Source organism: Photinus pyralis, unplaced genomic scaffold, assembly GCF_008802855.1.
Source record: "Photinus pyralis isolate 1611_PpyrPB1 unplaced genomic scaffold, Ppyr1.3 Ppyr1.4_LG9, whole genome shotgun sequence".
In the NCBI taxonomy this organism is placed as follows: domain Eukaryota; kingdom Metazoa; phylum Arthropoda; class Insecta; order Coleoptera; family Lampyridae; genus Photinus; species Photinus pyralis.
In genome coordinates this window covers 12,687,015-12,706,685 of record NW_022170878.1, presented here as the reverse complement: position 1 = coordinate 12,706,685, position 19,671 = coordinate 12,687,015, and the positions used below count along the sequence as shown (strand labels likewise).

Here is a 19,671-nt window from a genome sequence, read left to right as displayed (position 1 = left end):
AATTATAGGAGTTATACACTTTGAAAACTGAAGATGTACGTTACACAATGAGGAAAAGTGGTAGCGATGTAGTTGGAAAATGCATTGATAATCACCTCTTTGTATATTGTTTAAAGTGGCGGTGATTTCTGAAGTTTGGAATTCACTCAGATCTCAGAACCAAGATTTTATATTTCTGCACATTTTCGACTACTACTCGCATTCACCCGATTTTTTTTAATTCGAAAAAGAAAACTCCCTAGCAATTTGTGGGGTTTTTAGCGGAACACTGAATGGGAAACGGGAGTCACATCAATGTAACCTAGTTTAACGTAAAACGGTAATGTTTGCACACAGGAAGTCTCTTTTATCAGTAGTGGTGTCTGATTTAGATAGCATGGCGCATTCAATCATTCCACATTGTGAAGCACCTTGCGGAAGTGCTGGTTTTGTACTACTCATTGGTAAGTAGCGAAACGTACTACTTTGCTTTATTTAGTTTTTGCCCTTTTTGCTCGTAGGGAGTTTCTGTCCTAATCCATGACTCAAAGTAAAAGCACTTTATCAGTTTATTAACTTAAACGGCACGCTTTATCTGTTGTCAGTGGGCCATCTCCCAGAGTTGCTTGAATCTGTAGTTTAGGCTTTAAATTTCTCCGATGCAAAAATCCAAAGAAGTGCGGACAAAGCTGAAATTTTGAATATGAAGTCTGGTGGTCTTAAGGTCGAACCTCAAATTTGGTATATCGTACTGCGCACCTTGAAATTATGCTTTCATATCCAGTGTCTCGGACCACTGCTCCAGAATGATCGATTTGAGAAGCGACCTGAAAATCCTGGAACTTGGCTTCTCGAATTCTTATTTCAAACTCTGATCTTGGAATTATGAAACCCCAATCTCGAGTATATGTGAGCAATTCTCGTTTTTTGACTTTCAAGTTCTTAATAATGCTTTGTTATTGTGACTTCCTGATGTTAATCCTTGGTCCCTGGATTCTAGTGATTGATGTTCTATTTCATATTTTAAATCCATGACTGTGATTCTTTTTTTTTTTTTTTATGAAATTTGAGTGCCTCAACTGCTGAGGTCATTGGCACTGTTACATATGTATGTAGTTACATTAGATAAGATCAAGTTTGTTAATTGCCTTAAGATATTTGATAACATTTGGTAGTTCGGAGTGTTTGTTCAGGATACATTGAAGATTTTTTTGTGCTAGGCCGCTCATGGTTCTTTGGTTGGTGTATTCTGGGCACTCGATCAGAAGGTGTTTCACTGTTAGCCCTCTGTTGCAGTTTTCGCATCGGGGAGGGGGTTGAGGGTTTTTTTCCATAAGGTACCCATGGGTGAGATGCGTGTGCCCAATCCTGAGTCGTGTTATAATTACTTCTTCTTTCCTGGTGAATGACTTTTTGGTTTTCCATTTCTGGGTGTCGCCGATTTTATGGAACCTCAGTAGTTTTCACATTGAGGACCATTCTCTTTCCCTTCTCTTCCTTACGGTTTATTTGTGTATTTTTGTGGTCTTCTTTTGTGATAGGTTTTCGAATTGTTGCTGTCAATGTGATGCATGTTTGGCTAGTTGTCGGCTTCTTCGTTTCCTGATGATACCTCTATGAGATGGGTCCATGCGAAAGACGATCATTTTGTTTTTTCGGGCTTAAGGTGTGTTAGGTCGTGTGGTATTTCTTTACCACAAGGTCGTGCAATAGAGTGCTGATTGCGTGAGTGCGGATAGGAATCGTTATGAAGAATCCACTTTTCTTCTGTTGATCTCTTCTTAGTATGAGCTTGGTCGCTTGTAGGATAGCGTATAGTTCCGCGGTAAAGATAGGACGTTCCGTCATTGAGCTTGTACATTGTATTTAAGTTTTTCGCAATCGCACTGCCACAGACTCACTACTTTTTAGACCGTCTGTGTATATTTTATGTAATCGCTGGTATTTTGCAATTAGTTCGTTATGAGGCTGTGGTACTCTAACGGTGAGGTGTTTGTTTTTTTGGTTGGTCAGGCTTAATCGACTTTGATGTTGGGAGGGTCCATGGGGGCCGTTTATTTTTGTAGGTTGTAGAAATTCACGTTGCCAAAGTTTAGTTTTGTGAGGAGAGTTGTGGCTCGGATGTTGTAAGGGCGAATAATTTTTGTTGTTTTGTTGTGTAGTATTGAAAGGGGGGTAGACAAGGTATTATTGTTCGCGTGTTTCTTGTTCGCTATAAGTTAATGCGGTATTTTAATAACTTCTGTGTTATCTGTATTTAGAGCGGTGTTTCCCGGGTTTTCGCTGCTAGATACTAATTACTGCGGCTTGATGAAACGCGCCGGTAACTAATCGTAGGCTTGGTTATACACTGATTTCTACCAGTTTGTTTAAAACTGTTATTACGGCTTACTGTATAAAACCGCCTAGTCTATTTTGACTGTACTAAAGGTGTCAAATTATTCGTAGAGCGATTCTTTGTTGCCTACCCCCACCTTGTATGTGAGACTGTTTTTATTATGTCTAGTGGTCTTTTCAGTCAGTTAGCACTGTCAAATATGACTCCAAGGTATTTTATTTGGCTCTTGTATTCCAGCTGTATGTTGTTCAGTGTAAGGGGCGGGTTGTCTTGTCTATGTTTTCGTGTAAAGTGGATGCATTTGGTTTTGTGGGCGGCAAAATTGAATCCTGTGCTTGTGCTCCAGCTGTCCAGGTCTTGTAAGGTTTTTTGGAGATTTTGACGGATAGCTTCTATGTCGTCGTTTCTTGTCAAGATTATTAAGTCGTCGGCGTATAGCATTGCTTGCACTGGATAGTGGACGTGGTCACCGATATCGTTTATTGCGATCAGGAATAAGGTAACGCTGAGTAATGAACCTTGAGGAAGGCCATTTGTTTGGGAGTACGTATTTGATACCAATTTCAACATGGAATTTTCGGTCGGTGATTAGGTTTTTTATGAATGTTATAAGTCTCCCTTTGAATCCCCAGTTCATCAATATATTAATCACTCTTCTTGTCCAGGTCGAGTCGTAGGCTTTACTAATATCTAAGAGTATTGCTATTAAGGATTCTTTATTTGTAAACGCATTTTTAACTTCCATTTCGAGTTTAGCTATGTGGTCAATAGTTGAATGCTGGCGTCTGAATCCACTTTGTATTGGTGTGAGGAGGTTCTGTTGTTCTAGGATCCAGTTTAAGCGGTAGTTTACCATTCGTTCCAGGATTTTGCATAGAGTATTTGTGAGTGATATTGGTCTGTAGTTGTTTGGGTCGGCTTTTTCTTTATTTGTTTTCAAGATTGGGACTATTGTAGCAGTGCGCCATGACGCGGGGATGTTGCCTTCCGTCCATATTCGGTTGTAAAGATATAGAATAGTGGTTTTGAATGGTGGTGGCAGATTCTGAAGCATTTTGTAATGTATTCCGTCGGGTCCGGGAGCTGTGTCTCTGCAATTATTCAGTGCTATTTCAAGTTCCAGCGATGTGAAGGTTTTATTATAACTTTCGTCATCATCGAGTTCAGTGGGTATGGGGGTGTCTTCAAGTTGTTGTTTGTGTCTCAGGAATGAGTCTGTGTAGGTTTGTGTATTGTAAATATGTTCGAAATTTTTTGCTAAGGTCTCGACTATTTTAGTCGTTGTTGTGATGGTGCTGTCAGGTGTTATTAATCCGGGGATGTTAAATGGTTTGTGGATAGCTTTAATGCTTTTGATCTTTTCCCACATTTCTTTGTTGCTGGTGTTTGTGTTAATTGATGTTACAAAGTCTTCCCAGGATTTTTGTTTACTTTCTTTAATGGTTCTTCGTGCTTGCGCTCTGAGTTTTTTGTATTGTATTAGATGTTCTATGGTTTTGTATTTTCGATATTTGTTAAACGCCGAGTTCTTCATCTTTATTATTGCTCTGCGCTTCTCATTCCACCATGGTACTTTGTTGCGGTTCCTTGGGTAACTTTTTATGGGGATTGCTATTTCAGACGCGGCTGTGATGACTTCTACTATGGTTTTGTAACTATTTTGTATGTTTTGAGTTTCAATGGTTTGTAGTGTCGTATTGGTCTGTTGCGAGACATACTCGGTGAATTTGTTCCATTGTGCGTTTTTTATGTTTCTTCTTGGTTTGGCTGGGGTATATTTGTGCTGCTGATTTGTGGTGATTAGGATGGGTATGTGGTCGCTGTCGTAAAGACTGTCAAGAGGCGTCCAATCGATGTCAGTTGCTATTCTGGGGTGACTGAGCGTGATATCTATAGCTGAGAAGTTATTTGTCCGGGGACAGAGATAAGTTGGCTTTCCATTGTTTAACAAGATTAACTGGTTTGTATCGATTATTTTTTCTACTATTTTCCCTTTATGGTTAGTGTGTTCGCTGCCCCATAGCTGGTTGTGGGAATTAAAATCTCCTAGGATTAGATAAGGCGATGGAAGTTGGTTGATCACGTCTTGGAGTTCTTGATATTCCAGTTTGTGATTTGGGGGGATATAAATATTACATAAGCTGACTTTTCTATGTGTGTGGATTTGCACTGCAATGATTTCCAGGTTACTGTTGATGGGTATTAGTTGCGAGAATATAGAGTTTATAATTGCAATGCTAACTCCTCCACTAGCGTGGTTGGTGTTTCGTGTTTTATTGTATATTTCGAAGTTTTTAAGTGGCAGTGATTGGTTTTCTTTTAAGTGTGTTTCTTGTAGGCATATTATTTCTGGTTGTTGGTGCTGTATTAATAATCGTATATGGTCGAGTCGCTTACTGAAGCCGTTGCAATTAAACTGTATTATTTTCATTGTACAATTTTCCTTGGAAGCTGATTTTGTATTGTTTTAAGATTGCTAGAAATATTCGTCTGAAGATCCTTGTTGGGAGGAAGGAGATTCGTTTGGGTAGTTTTCTTTTTGTCTTGCTTTCTTTATGTTGGAGATTATTCTTGTAAATCTGTATTTAGTCTGGCGATCATTTAAAATAGAGTGCAAGTCTTGAAGTGTAGTTATTAGTTGGCCCGTGTTTTCCATAAAGCTTCGTGCTATTTCTAATGGTTTTGGGGATTTACTAATCTCCAAGTAAAAATTTTGAAATTGGTCAAATAAGAAGGGGTAGTTGTTTGGGTTTTCTGAAAGTGCATTCTTTACTGGGTGTAGTGCTTCATCTAAGCTTGGGGCTTCTGAGGTTGATGTTTTTTTTTGTTTTTTGGGATTTCTTTTTTGGGGCAGTGTGGTTGGGGGGACGCTGCTTCTGGTTATTGGGATCTGGTTGTCTATGTCGATTGTTTCCCTTGGAGCTAAGGTAGGTACTCTAAAGATTTGGGTGGTTTCAATTGCTGCTTCGGTTGCCTCTGGAGTGTTTTCACTAGAGGAGGTGATAAAAGGACGTTTTGGATTTTTTCCTTGAGTGTTTGGTAATTCTGGGAAGGTTTCGTTGCATAGGTTGGACGTGTGACCTGATTTACCGCATTTGTAACATTTGGCGTCATCTATGTTGAGAAAAATGCGGTATTCGTCTTCGTCTAGTCTGATTAAAATTGAATTTGGGATATTTATGTTATCGTCGATGTTAATGTACGTGAAGCGGCGAAAGCTGATTATGTGTGCGTATTCTTCCCGATCGAGTCCGGTTTTGATAAAATAGATTGGCGAGACCATTTGAAGTCCTAAGTCTTCACGCAATACTTTTTCTATAGCAGTATTTTGAATTAATGGGGGAACATTTGATATCATTAATTTTTTCGCGGGGGTGATAAGTCTTCTGATACTGATAGTGTAGCGTTCAATGTTTATAGTATCTCTTACCTTTAGAAGGTCATCCACTGTTTCCTTACTCGATAAATAGATGCATACACGTTCGTTCGATATCCTTGAAGCTGCTATGATATTTTTCGGTTCAACTAAATCACCGATTGCATATATGTATTCTTTGATTTTAATTCCATCGATTGCATTTAAAAGGATAACTTGGTCTTTTTTTGGATAATGGAAGTTGGGAACGGATTTTTTTGTAACACTTGAGTAGGGGCGATTATTGGTGACGTTGGAGGTAAGGCTTTCTTCCGTGATTCTCCTATGGCTGGGAGCACCTTGTGGGTTATCTGGGTTCATTTTTATGAGGGAGAAAACTCCCTTATTTAAGCACTTGATTTAGTTTCCCGTACGATATTTTAATTGATACAATTCAAAATATAATAACTCGTTTCTACGCGCGTGTTGTCCCGTATTCGAACGGATTACAATTCCTGTGATTCTTAAAAATAGTCATTTGTTGATTCTTAATGCTCAATTGTTCTTTCTATACGGCAGGCGTTGCCATTTTCCTCATCTAGATTCTCCATTTTTGATCATTGATAACAAGATTAACAAGAATTGTTCTCAGTGAATGATATCGACTTTTTTCGCGATCCTCTAAATGCAATAATAAATCAAATTAGATCCTAATGTTTGTTCAGAGCCCCAGTGCCATGTAATTGGAATTTTTATTCTGTATGGTGTCTGGTTAATAAACAAATAAATAAATAAAAAATAAAAATCCAAGGTCTTGAGTCCTATAAGTGTCTTGTTATTGATTCCCTGATATGCTATTTTCTCAAACATTAATTCTTGCGTGTTCTTTATTTTTGAAGTTTATGGTGATTTTTAGTCCCTAAATCATTACTGGATTACAGATTATTTTTGAATGTAATAGGTACATAATGCGGAGTTCATCCCTAAAGCCTGATCATCGGTTTATGTATCTTATACTACACCCTATCATTGACTCTAGTTTTTAATTTCCAGATGCTAAATTTTCGAATATTGATTATTATCAGCCCCTATTTACGCGCGATCGAGTGTTGAATATGGAATCCAGTATTGGGTAACCACAATTCTTGACCTTCCTTGTCTTTACTTCACATTTCTGTTCGTTGCCTCCTGACTTTGAGTTGCAGATTCTTGACTCTCTTGAATCAATAAATTTGAGCAACGAGTTTTCGGTAACTAATTTTTTCCTGGACGGAACAGCCTTCGCAAGACTTATAAGACTTGAACGTTTTGAGAGTGAACGTACCACCGGCAGGTCTGGGGGGTATAGAATACCCCCCCCCCCCAGGACAATACCCCCCCAGAAAAATGAAAAAGCCAATCTTTAACTACATACAACTGACAAAACCTTCGTACGCTGAGGGATAGAATACCCCCAGACTCTCCGGTTCTACATGCATCACAAAATTGTTTAGTTCTCTTAGTACTTACATCATCATTTTTCGAAAAAGTACCATAGGCACTTACACCATAATATTTCGAAAGACTCTTTATGTCTGAAAGTTTCAAGAGTGATCGTATCACTGGGAGGTTAGGGGGGTATGGTACCAATACCCCCCCCCCCCCCCCCCCACACACACACAAGCCTCTAGCTTAGCTACTTTCCTAATCTAGATTCTCCATATTTTATTCAGTAATTCAGTAATGTTTATTGTTCAACAGACTTAGTAATCCATAAATGAACAATTATAAAAGTAAATATAGAAGAGTATACATACATTATTAATAAATTATTAAAAAAAAGTAAAATAAAAAAAAAGATAAATGGAATATAATTGTTACAAATTAGTAAGAAAAGTAAACAAACGATAACAGAAAAGAGTATGTGTATATAATGGTACACTTAATGTTGCAAATAGAAAGCAATTCTATGAACGAAGGCAAAATAATAATTACAAAACCCTGTTAATTAAAAATAGAACTTAAAACATTCGATAAAGAATTATAATTAATGTCACAGTTCTGACAATACATATTATAATTACATGCCATTATTAAAGATGGAGTTCTACGAAGAAGATTTGATTTTGGAGTAGGATAAGTGAAGGTGTCTAAATGCCTGGTAGAATACATTGGTATAGTAAATGACAGTTTTTCAAGGTTATCATTGATAGCATGAGTTGTTGACCCTGTTGTTGACTTTTGATTTTATCGGGTCTGGATATCTAATCTTCAGTTCTTGTTTCGATTATTATTGATTTGCTGTCCTTGATTCTTGAATTTGGAAAATCAAATCTTGATTTTCTCTTTTTCTCTTCTCTATTTTTGAAGTTCACTGGTGATTTTTGGTTCTGCATGAAAGAGCCTTCACACTCCTACAACCGACAGCACCTGCATACACTGAGGGGTATTCCATACCCTCCCAGACCCTCCGGTTCAACATACCTCACCAAAAGGTTTAGTACCCCTACCACTTACAGTATAATGTTTTAAAAGGGTCCTAGGGGTTGAATGTTTTGAGAGTGAAAGTATCACCGGGGATTCTGTGGGGTATGGGAACCCCTCCAGGACAATACTCCTCAAGAAGATAACAGAGCAACTCTTCAGTTATCTACAACTGCTAACATCTTCGTACACTCCATACCCTCCAAACCCCCCGTTTCTACATGCCTCACAAATGTTTAGTACTCTTACAGCATAATTATTCGAATGGTGTGGGGGGGGGGGGGAAGAAATTCATTGTAGAGAATAGGTAATTCTGTATTTCTGATTTCTTTCCTTCTTGAATATCGATCTCAGAACTTCTCTAAAGCTTCCTTTTCAGTCCTTAGTTCTGGAATTGCATGGCTTACCCTTGATTATTGATTCCTAATGCTTTTTCTTTCTGATACCTCAGCTCCTCGGTTATTTGTTCTTCGGTCTTTGTTTCCGAATGTCCAATTCCATATTCGAGCTTCCCGAGCTCTATTTACTAGTACTATTTATTTCTGAACATTGGATCTCAGCTGACTACCCTTGGTCCATACTGGTTTTTGCCACTTTATTTATGCCTACGGATAGTGATGCCGCCGAGACCAATGTTAAGTCTCGTCTCATCTCGTCTCGAAGTTTTTTTTTTAGAAATTATGTGTACTGTTTTTTTTTTAATTTAATCAAGAGTAATCCATTGAAGTAGCACGAATTCCAATTGTTTACATAAACCGTCCCTCACCTTACTTATTAAGGACTTAATTACCATAGGTCTTATACAACTGTAGTTTTTCTTAAATCCAGAAAGCCTTCCACAGCTTTATTTTATTTGCTTACTCAAATAACGGAAATTGTCTATGCGGGAAAAACAAGATTTGGTTATAATTTTACATTATAGTGAATAGATGATTATAGTTGCAAGAGACAAGATGATATTCTTGCTTTGTCAACTCCTGTCTTGATCCTTAGTTCCCGCCGACACGGTGCAGCGGCGCCACTTGCTAACTCAAATTGTTTGTTTACCGCCCGCCAAGATACAGACTTTATTTACAAAAAATGTGATTTCATTTTGTTGGGGTAATGTTTAGAAGAAACTGTCGGTTTACTTTTACCATAAATCGTCTTGATGGAGAGTAACAAAATAAAACAGATTAGCGTAATAATCGGTGCAAAACATCTAATCTTTAAACCTTTGATTATAAAATACACTATATTCAAAGCTTTAAACAATCTGTATTCAGTTGCTATAAAATTAAAAAAAAAATAGTCCGAACATTTTGTAGATAAAGGTCTAAATTTAAAAAATACTTAGTTCCCAAAAAAATTTTTTTTCAAATAACTTGAGTTTTTATAGCGGGCGCTCTTATGGATATTTACATTGGGTGCAGTAGGTACAGAAGATTTTTAGGATCTCGCGGATTCTTTTATATTAAAAGCCCTTAATTCTCTCATTGTATTTTCACAAATTTATGACATTGAATCTAATCGTTTCCAGGTGTAGGTACAGTGACTCAATTTAGAACAGCGGATACAACCGGGGATCTCGTTTTTGATTGGTAGTTCGTTCTGGTCGCCATATTGGGGCTAAAATAATATAGGTACTTTAGTATTAGTGTACACTTTTTGTGTTCTTGCGAAATTCTGTGAGTAAAGGTACTGCTTAAGGTAAAATGTATATTGTGGACATATGACATATTCAAATACAGTTACTGTAGATATGTACTTACACATTTACCGCGTAGTGAAGGCCATAAAAGTAAGATTTTACAAAATAACTTGGACAGATTATCTTTAAGTATTTAAGTAACAAAGAATTCAGTGAGACTTTCCTACTTAGTTACATTACCAGATACATCTTATGAAATATAATATTTTTAACTGCAGAATGGTAAAGAAAATCCTTAAAATACGAATAATTATGTTTCGTGAATAGCAGATAGATAAGAAAGGTCATTATTATTAACGGTCCTCGAGATCGTTTATAATTTTGTATTGCTGTCTGTCTGTCCGTCTGTCTATGCGTCTGTCTGGCCGTCTGTATGTCCGTCTGTCTGTCCGTGTGCACGATAACATTGTGTAGAAACGTCCGATTGAAAATTGACACATTTGTTCTTTAGGATGTAAGAAAAGTCGCTATTGTTTTGTGGCTACGTGGACTAACGGGTCAAAAAGTTACAGCCCAAAAACTGGCCAAACCTCCAAAAAAGGGTTTCTTTTATAATTCTTGTTACAAACAACATAATAAATGTCCGATTTTCTGTGTTAGTAAATATTCCTTAAACCTCAGGTAACTATGCAGATGAATTAAAAAAAATTGCCCATGCGTAAACCAACTTTTGTATTTGCGCAATCCCAATTTGTTATCTGTTAAGATATTTAAATGAAATTTTGTACGTAGGCACCTCAAATAAAAGTAAAATTCGAGTGCGCGCCGTCGTAACGAGTGGTCGATCGCGATTATAAGTGTCAATTAAGAATAGAACTAATTTGTTAATATAAACCAAATCGTGAGGGTGAGTACCACCCTTACTTGCCGGCGCAATGCCAACTGCAATCTGTGGTGTTTGTCGGGTGGATCTTAATCGTACAGATAAAGTTATTCTTTGTGCTAGTTGGTGCCAAACTTACTTTCACACGAAGTGCGTTAAAGTCAGTGACGATGAAGTTAAATTTATTAACTCAAAAAAGAACTTTAATTGGTTCTGTGACCCCTGCGCTATCCACGAATCACACAGCCTCAGGAATATCTTGACTAACATCAACAAAGTGACGATGAACTGGGATAGAGTTATGGAAAGTCAGCACGAGAAACTGATGAACCACGAGAAGCTATTAAAGGATACTTTAGACCAGGTAAATACCCAAAATGTCAGCATCAGCAAGGATCTAGCGCAAGTTCTCCAAACTCAATCTGAAGTGAAGCTTACTTATGCGGACAAGTTGAAACAGAAAACCTATGACCCAGTTATCATTGTTAAGCCCAAGGACGCGAACCAACCCTCCAAGCAAACCTTCACCACCCTCAAAGAAAATATCGGATCCAATTACCCGAGAAGTTACCGGAATGAAAACTCTACGTAGAGGAACCATTGTTGTTGAATGTAAAAATAAAGAAGCTGCAGCCAAACTTAAGGAGGAAGCCGAAACGAAACTGGGATCCGACTACATTCTTTCCTTACCAAAACAGAAGATGCCGAAGATTAAAATCGTAGGCCTCAATGACAAGATCGGGAGTACCCAAATGAAGGAAATGATTCTCGCGCAGAATCAATTCCTCGACGAAGCCGCGTACATAAACGTCGTACACATAACGGAAGATAAAAGAAATCCTAACAGGTATTTGGCTTACGCTGAGGTTGACGGTAATAGTTACCGGAAAATTCTAAGTGAACAAAAGCTTAACATAGGATGGGACCGTTGCAGAATTTATGATGCTGTGACAACTAGAAGATGCTACAAATGCAATGGGTTCGGACATAAGGCAACTGACTGTAGCAAAACTACTACCTGCCCCAAATGTGCGGGAGCCCATGACCTAGCGAGCTGTAAAGCTTCGGACGCGGAAATCAAATGCAGTAACTGTGCCAACGCCGTTGAGAAACTAAAAATGAAACTGGATGTACAGCACCCGGCCTGGAGTGTTGATTGCCCAGTCTACAAAAAACGACTCGATCAAGAAAGAAGCAGAATTGATTTTTTAGGCCATCCCCAACACTAATCAAGCAAGGAAATAGGTACGGATCAACGCTCTCAATCTATTATCAGAACGTAAGTGGAATGCGAACGAAAGCGCAATCTTTCAAAAATAAATTGGCAATTACAAATTACGACATTATTCTACTGACTGAGACCTGGTTAACGGAAAATTTTCATGACGCTGAGTATTTAAACAATCAATATGCGGTCTTTCGCAATGACCGTAATTACGAAGAAATGAAGTGCACCATGGGAGGCGGAGTTTTAATCGCAGTCAAGACCGATTTGAATGCTGAAAAATTGGAATTTCAAAGTGATCTAAATGAAATATGGGTCAAACTTAAAATTAATAATACTTCATACATTATTGGTGTTGTCTACTTTCAACCGAAATCTGGTATTGATAAGTACGTGAGTTTTACCAAAAGTTTAGAAACAATTGAAAACATGTTGCATTCATCGGAAGTGTTAATAGCAGGCGATTTTAACCTACCACAAATTGTTGACGCCACGTATAATTTCGAAAACGCGAGTGCTAAATGCAAAGTAATTAAAAATATAGCTTCGATGTACAACTTAAAACTCATTAATACGGTTAAACTTAAAAACTGCAATAATAGAACCCTTGACCTAATTTTAACTAACTTAAACGCGGAAATTAAATCTGCTGTCGACTCACTGGATAAAATTAATCCACTTCATCCTGCACTAGAAATAGTCTACAAAGTCCATAGACCAGCTAAGCGAATTACCAAATTAACCAACTTCAATTTCAAAAAAGCAGATTTTCTTAAAATGTACGTCCTTTTTCGCGATATCAATTGGAAGGAGTCTCTTATCCTGAAGAATTTCAAATCGGTAGATGATGCAGTAACTAGCTTTAATCAAACGGTAATGAACATTTTCGATGAATGTGTCCCCAAAGTTACAATTAGGAGTGCCAATAAGTATCCTAGCTGGTTTAATATAGACATTATTAAGAAAATCAAACAGAAAAATAAGTTTCGGTTACAGGGCCCATCGGAAGACTTCATTGAAGCCAGAAAAGAACTCAAAAGAATGATCCACATTGCTCATAAGAGGTACATTAATCAAATTGAAATGGATCTGCGGAAGAATTCCAATAAATTCTGGAACTACATCAAGTCGTTGAGGAAGAATAGTCAACTACCTGGAGTTTTTGAGTACAAAGACACCTCGTTAACGGACGCCAGAAGCATTGCGGACGCCTTTGCATCCTTCTTCGAGTCAGTCTACACTATGGAGAGGAACGATGACCCGGAAGATGACGTGGAATCGGACCTGGTGCTATCCAAATTGCACTTGACTCAGTTACATGAATCCGAGATACTGGAAGCAATTAAAAAATTGAAACCGAGGTCGGCTATAGGCGAAGATGGAATCCCACCCTACATCGTGAAAGGATGTGCATCTTTATTGGTAACCCCCTTACAACATCTATTTAATTTAGCTTTGCAAACATGTACATTCCCTGAAGCTTGGAAATGCACCAGAATAACACCAATTCACAAAAGTGGAAGCCGAAAATTAGTTGAGAATTATCGCCCAATTGCAATTATACCAGCAATAGCGAAAATTTTCGAAAGAGTGATCTATACTAGACTTTATTCCCATCTCAGCAGTATAATTGCAGATCAACAGCACGGTTTCACGCGGAACAGATCAACGATTACAAATTTAATGCAGTTTACGCATTTCTCAGCAGGAGCCTTGGATGAGAGAGCCCAGGTTGACTGTGTTTATACAGATTTTGCGAAGGCATTTGATACAGTATCCCATCAAGTCTTGCTCCGTAAACTTGTTTTAAATTGCGTAAGTAATCCGACCGTCAAATTCTTAAAATCATATTTATCTCTCCGTAAAACAAGAGTGAAATTCAATGGTGTGAATTCAGCCGAATTTTATCCCTCATCACCATCAGGCGTTCCCCAGGGAACACTTCTTGGTCCTTTTCTGTTTCTCTTATACATAAATGATTTACCGCGAGTGATAAAAAACTCGAAAGCACTACTATTTGCGGACGACCTAAAACTTTTTAATAAAGTCCAATCCCCAAGTGACTGTTTAAATATTCAAGAGGACATTAACTCAGTAATTAAGTGGTGTATCAAAAATAAACTAAAACTAAATATCAATAAGTGTAAAGTCCTTACTTTTACTAGATCGAAAAATCCCTTACTTTTTGACTATAAGATGAATGGAAAGGTCTTACTACGAGTCACCTCCGTTAAGGACCTGGGCGTGTTTTTCAATACCAACCTTAACTTTAACTTACACATTGAATACCTAACAAATGAGTGTTACAAACTTCTTGGTTTCGTTATCAGGCATACACTCAATTTCACGAATATACAGACAATGCTAACCTTATATAATGCGTTTATTAGATCCAAGCTTGAGTATGCTGCTAGTATCTGGTCTCCTCAAACTCTCAAATACTCAGACATGATCGAAAAAGTGCAGAAAAAGTTCATCCGAGTAATGTTTTTTAGGTCAACCCAAAATTATCCACATTTGATCTCTTACGGTACCCAGCTTAATTACTTAAATAGTACTTTCGGCTTAGATATAACGAGGTTAGAAACCCGACGGTACATTGCCTCCACAATTTTTGTCTTCAAAATTTTACACAACTTGTTATACTCTTCCGAATTACTTCAAGAAATTAAGCTTAAGGTACCATTTGTTAAGCTAAGGCAAAATAATACTATTTTTGTAGTTAACAACACAACTTCCCCACTTATTAAGATCTTGATCGCTTTAAATAAGTTATCCTCAGTTAATGATATCGACTTTTTTCACGATCCCCTAAATTCAATAATAAATAAAATTAGATCCTAGTCCTAATATTTGTTCAGAGCCCCAGTGCCATGTAATTGGAATTTTTATTCTGTATGGTTTCTGGTTAAATAAATAAATAAAACTGATGTCGGTAAAAAAAATTATTTTGCGCATGTGCAATCCGGTTTTTTAACATCGCTAGTTATGAACCGAATTGCATGAAATTTTGTATGTAAGCACCTCGAATAAAAGTAAAACAAATGCCGATTCAAAAATTTGTTTTACAAGCTATGCTGATCTGGTGGGCCAGAATCAATCCCTTGGTGTGTTGTAAAAATGATGTATGTGCGAAGACCTCGAGGATCGTTCGGTATTCAGTTATATCGGATTTTTTGTCATGCCTTCGTGATGCCCTTTATATGCTTTACACAATTTTTGGACCTCGAGAGACCAAACGACACTAGACGAGACGAGACTGAACCAGGGCGAGAGGAGACCTTCGAAAGTCTCGTCTCGTCTCGTCTTGGGGGCACACTAACTACGGATCCTAAAGTCGTAGTAGTGATATCCCTAATACGTGGTTTATGATACTTGATCCTTGAAAGCCCGTTCTCTGTTCACTTCTCCAGATTTTTCACTCCTGATTGCCCACTCTCCATTCTTCAGACCTCCACCCTTGATTTCTGATTCCTAGCCACCCGATTTTTATTCACAATGCTTCCTCGAGTCCTTATTTACTGATTCATGTCACATCATTTTGGTTTTTGATTCCTGCTCCATCTCCGACAATCAATATTCTGGCTCTATTTCCGATTCAAGATTATTTCATTCTTGACTGGCAACTGTAGGTTCCTAATTTTTCAGTGCTGATTCAGTAAACCGATTCTTGATCATTTAATTTTCATTCCTGATGTTTGAACTCTGATTGCTTTCGGTAACTTTCTGGCCATTGGATCCATATTCGCAGTGGTCTATTTGGGATTTCCGATGCGTGATTGTTGATTCTGGATTGATCCCTCTTTCTCTTACTTAGAATTATTGGTTTCAATACTTGGTTCCAGGCGATTGATATTCGATCTTTGGTTTCTGTACCTTTACGTGATCTTCTCCTTGAGCTTGGTACTGTAAGTACTGTGTCTTGGTCCTTGGTTTCTGGTTTCTGATCAACTCCAAATTGGCCAATTGGATGCGAATATCTTAAATTTTTACTCTTATCCCACATTTGACGTGTGACGTTGTGATGTTGTTCTTCAGAGTTAGGCATCAGGTGGCCTCTTCTAATAAATCACGACTCAATGTTTGACTAGCATCGTGTCATCGAAATTCCGGAACGTTAAAACTGGAATCTGGATTTTATATTGCAAGTCTGGAATCCGACTTCCGCTGGCTGGTTCCTGCTTCCCGATTTGTAAATACTCTTCCTCAAAAAACCGCAGAGTTTGGAAACGTGACGTTCCGCTCCCATTTTTTCTGGAATTTTCGGAATCCATCACCAGTCATCCAGTCCCAAAACTATTAACTACGAATTTTTGAATTTGCAGTTTGCTGATTATATGTTTTACAGGTCAGAATGCGGTTACTTCTGGTTCTGTTCGCTGTCTTCGATGTAACCCGAGCGGGATCTTGTAACATCCGTTTTGACACCATATCGATTTACTATGGCGAGAAAAGGGTGAATCAGTATGTATGCGTGAAGGTCACACCGGCTGATCTAACCCAGGATAGCTTTTTCCCGGTCTCCTATCCGGTCTTTACGGCTAATGATTCGCACCTGCTCTCCGTTTACAAGGAGATGTTCGCAAATATGGGAAAGCATTATTTGGAAATTAAAGTACTGGCAATGGTCAACAGTCACATTAGGAACATATCGGAGGATGCATTTGACAAATTCGTTGGCCTCTCCTACTTGGACCTACGCCACAATGACATAACCGAGATTGGTTTCCTGAAGACGATCATTTCGCGGTTACAGACTGTGGACTTGAGTTACAACAAGATAGAGCACGTTTCCGTCATCAACATGTCGCATCCGAGGAACTTGAACAAGTTGAATCTTGCATTTAATAAAATCATCACCGTTGACTTTGGTTTTGTGCCAAACGCGACCGCGTTGAATGCCCTGGATTTAAGTCACAACCTACTCGAGAATTTAAGTGAAGGTGTGTTTAGAAGTCTTCCTTACGTCGGAGAGGTATACTTAACGAACTGCACCAGGAGAAAGCTGGACTTCAGGATTTTTGAATCAACCACTCGTTTGCGCGTTCTCAACGTCAGTCATAATGATGTTTTGTTACCACAGCTGCCATCACTTCCCCAATTGAGTTCGCTGAATTTGTCGGCCACCAAAGTTGCAATTGACCAAGAGATGTTCATCGCGTCACGGCGCCTTCAGCATTTAGATCTCAGCAGTAATGGATTCAAAAACTTGGAGAAAAGCGTGTTCATTCACTTACAGGATTTGGAATCATTGCATTTGCATCACAACGACTTAGAGTCATTAGAGCAAGACATGTTCAAAGGGCTAAACAAAACGCTTCTGCTCAACTGCTCCTCTAATAGGATCAAGTCGTTACAGCCGAACGTTTTTGTCGAGTTGGTCTCTTTGCGTTCTTTAGATCTGGCCAGAAATGGCCTGGTAAAGATCGAAACTGGAGCGTTTCATTCGCTGCCCGAGTTGAGGTTTCTCGACCTAAGCGAAAACGCTATCGAAACCCTTCACGAGATGACATTCAAGGGCCTCAACCTCCTTCTGGAACTGCACTTAAACGGAAATCGCGTCAAATCGCTCGTGTCCAAACCGTTCGCCGGTCTACAGAACCTAATTCAACTGAGCTTGTCGGGTAATCCCTATCACGTGGTTGAAACCAATACATTTGTCGGTCTGACCAGCTTGAAAACACTCAACCTATCACGTCTCGCGATTTCGAACGTTGAGCCCAACGCGTTTGCGCCATTCAAGCTTTTGAGCAGGCTCGACTTGAGTCACAACTCTATAGACACACTTCTGGAGGGTGCGCTCAGTATGGAGTACCAAGTTAGATCGGTCTGGCTGAACGAGAACGGTATTCGGAATATAAGACCTGGAGCGTTTAATCGCATGGTGTTCGATAACAGCGGCTATTACCCCGTCAACTTCATCGAGCTCAGTAGAAACTCCCTGGCATCTCTCAAAAAGGGAACGTTCGCGGGCATCACATACGTCGACACAATCAACTTGGCAGACAACGCGATTGAATCCATCGAGCCTGGTACCTTTGAAGGCTGCGTCATGCGCACGACCTCCTACGGAAATCAAATCATTCTGGACCGTAACAAGATCAGCACCCTCGAAGAGGACGCATTCATGGGGGTGCAACATTTGCAACGCCTCGAGCTGAGGGACAACGCTATTGTCGCCGTCGACGTGAACGCCTTCAATGGGCTGAACGCGCTACGCGTGCTTGGTTTGAGCGGAAACCTGCTCAAGGAGCTTCCTCTCGGGAGTGTAAGGCATTTCGCCAATTTGACCGAGCTGGAGCTCGCCGAAAATTTCCTTACGAGTTTCGACGTGGGGTTCTTCTCCAATCTCCAACAACTGCAGGTCCTCAATATCTCCTACAATAGCTTCGTCGCACTCGACGTTAGCGTGCTGTACCCGATGAGATCGCTGTCGGTGCTCCAGCTTGACGGCAACTGTCTGAGCGAGCTTAATTACAGTGCGTTATTGCAGTACCATGATTACCTCAAGCGCATCAGCGTCAACGATAACAGGTGGACGTGCTCGAATTTGATCGATATGTTGAGGGCGTTTCGTGATCGCTACGTGAACTACCTCTTTAACACTACGAGTACGTTTTTAGAAAGTAGTATAGAGGGTATCGGCTGCAGTAGGGATGGGAGCAATGTGGGAGGATGTCACAAGGTGGTTGACGTTAAACGCCAGAAGACCAAAGCTGGGTCAAGAAACACTTCCAATGCGCCTAGAGCAGGGTTATTTATCTTATCGATAATGATTTTTGTAGCACTTTTGAATTGAATCCAGATTTTAAGTAGTGATCTGACTGAAACCTGGATCAAAGTGAAGTGTCATTGAAGGGCTTTATATTCTCATACAGTATAATGCACAGAATAAATCATTCAAACTAGATTTATTTATTATTCTTACCTTGTTGTTTCATAAACCGATGTAACAGCTAACATATCAAGAAAATGAGTATTAAAGATCCAACATAGATCTGTTCCCAAGCTGTTATCGCTTATTGGTTCTCCTTGCAGCGGATATCTACTCTTTAAAGAGTTCTGCACCTAGACTTATTAGCAAATACCTTTTTCCAGCGTTTTCTAAAGGTGTCACCTTTACCGGTTTAGTCAACGTGGACAAACTGAATTTGAGCAGCTCCAAGATCGCGATGGTAGAACTTGGAGCCTTTCTCGGATTGGATCACTTGAAATATCTGGACCTGTCCGAAAATGCGATCGACGTTTTGGGAAAGGAAACCTCGCCTCGCCTCTCCTCTGAAACTTCTGAACGCGTCCAATTCACAAGTTGGAGTGATTGAGGGAGGAGCGTTTAGTGACTTGCGGTCGATAGAACCACTCGATCTGGGATACATTTTAAAAATTCGATAACGTAAAAAGTCCTGGTAGCAAAAATTTACAATTTACGTATGTTAACAACAACTTACCAATTGATACGTTCCAAAAATTTCATTAATATCGGCTTCAGCGATTTTGAGATTTGAACCTTCAAAGTGAGCGGATTCTACATTTTACTCCGATAGTAGTATCATATGCTATTGTACATACCTAAATAATACTCTAAACCGAAAGGCTAGGATTAATAAATAAATAATAATAATAATTTCTGACAACGACAACTCCCGTTGATCTTGACCCCACTCTTCACTCCGGTCCCGAACTTAGTCCAGATGACAAATTTTAATGAGACGGACTTTGCCGGGAGGTGTACTCACAAACGGTTGTTTAAGAGTAAACGTAGAGTACAATTAAAAAAAAAGGCGAATAAGACAATAGA

General features: G+C 39.0%; 2 protein-coding genes across 2 annotated transcripts; both read left to right on the top strand.

Annotated features, from left to right (window-relative positions):
- Positions 1 to 22: 22 nt before the first annotated feature.
- LOC116180969 (insulin-like growth factor-binding protein complex acid labile subunit) lies at positions 23 to 18,783 on the top strand. The gene is made up of 2 exons (XM_031501164.1): positions 23 to 443; positions 16,222 to 18,783. The coding sequence occupies exon 2, from the start codon at positions 16,228 to 16,230 to the stop codon at positions 18,670 to 18,672; it is 2,445 nt and encodes an 814-aa protein (XP_031357024.1). The 5' UTR covers positions 23 to 443; positions 16,222 to 16,227; the 3' UTR covers positions 18,673 to 18,783.
- On the top strand, positions 10,932 to 11,877 carry LOC116179989. The gene is made up of 2 exons (XM_031499811.1): positions 10,932 to 11,098; positions 11,145 to 11,877. Exons 1-2 carry the CDS (start codon positions 10,932 to 10,934, stop codon positions 11,875 to 11,877), a joined length of 900 nt encoding a protein of 299 aa, XP_031355671.1.
- Positions 18,784 to 19,671: the final 888 nt, after the last annotated feature.

Excerpts from the sequence above, each read along its gene's own strand:
- LOC116180969 (XM_031501164.1), top strand. The coding sequence starts at position 16,228 with ATGCGGTTACTTCTGGTTCTGTTCGCTGTCTTCGATGTAACCCGAGCG.
- LOC116179989 (XM_031499811.1), top strand. The coding sequence starts at position 10,932 with ATGAACTGGGATAGAGTTATGGAAAGTCAGCACGAGAAACTGATGAAC. Across the intron at positions 11,099-11,144 it reads AAGCTTACTTATGCGGACAA|GACGCGAACCAACCCTCCAA; the intron begins GTTGAAACAGAA and ends GTTAAGCCCAAG.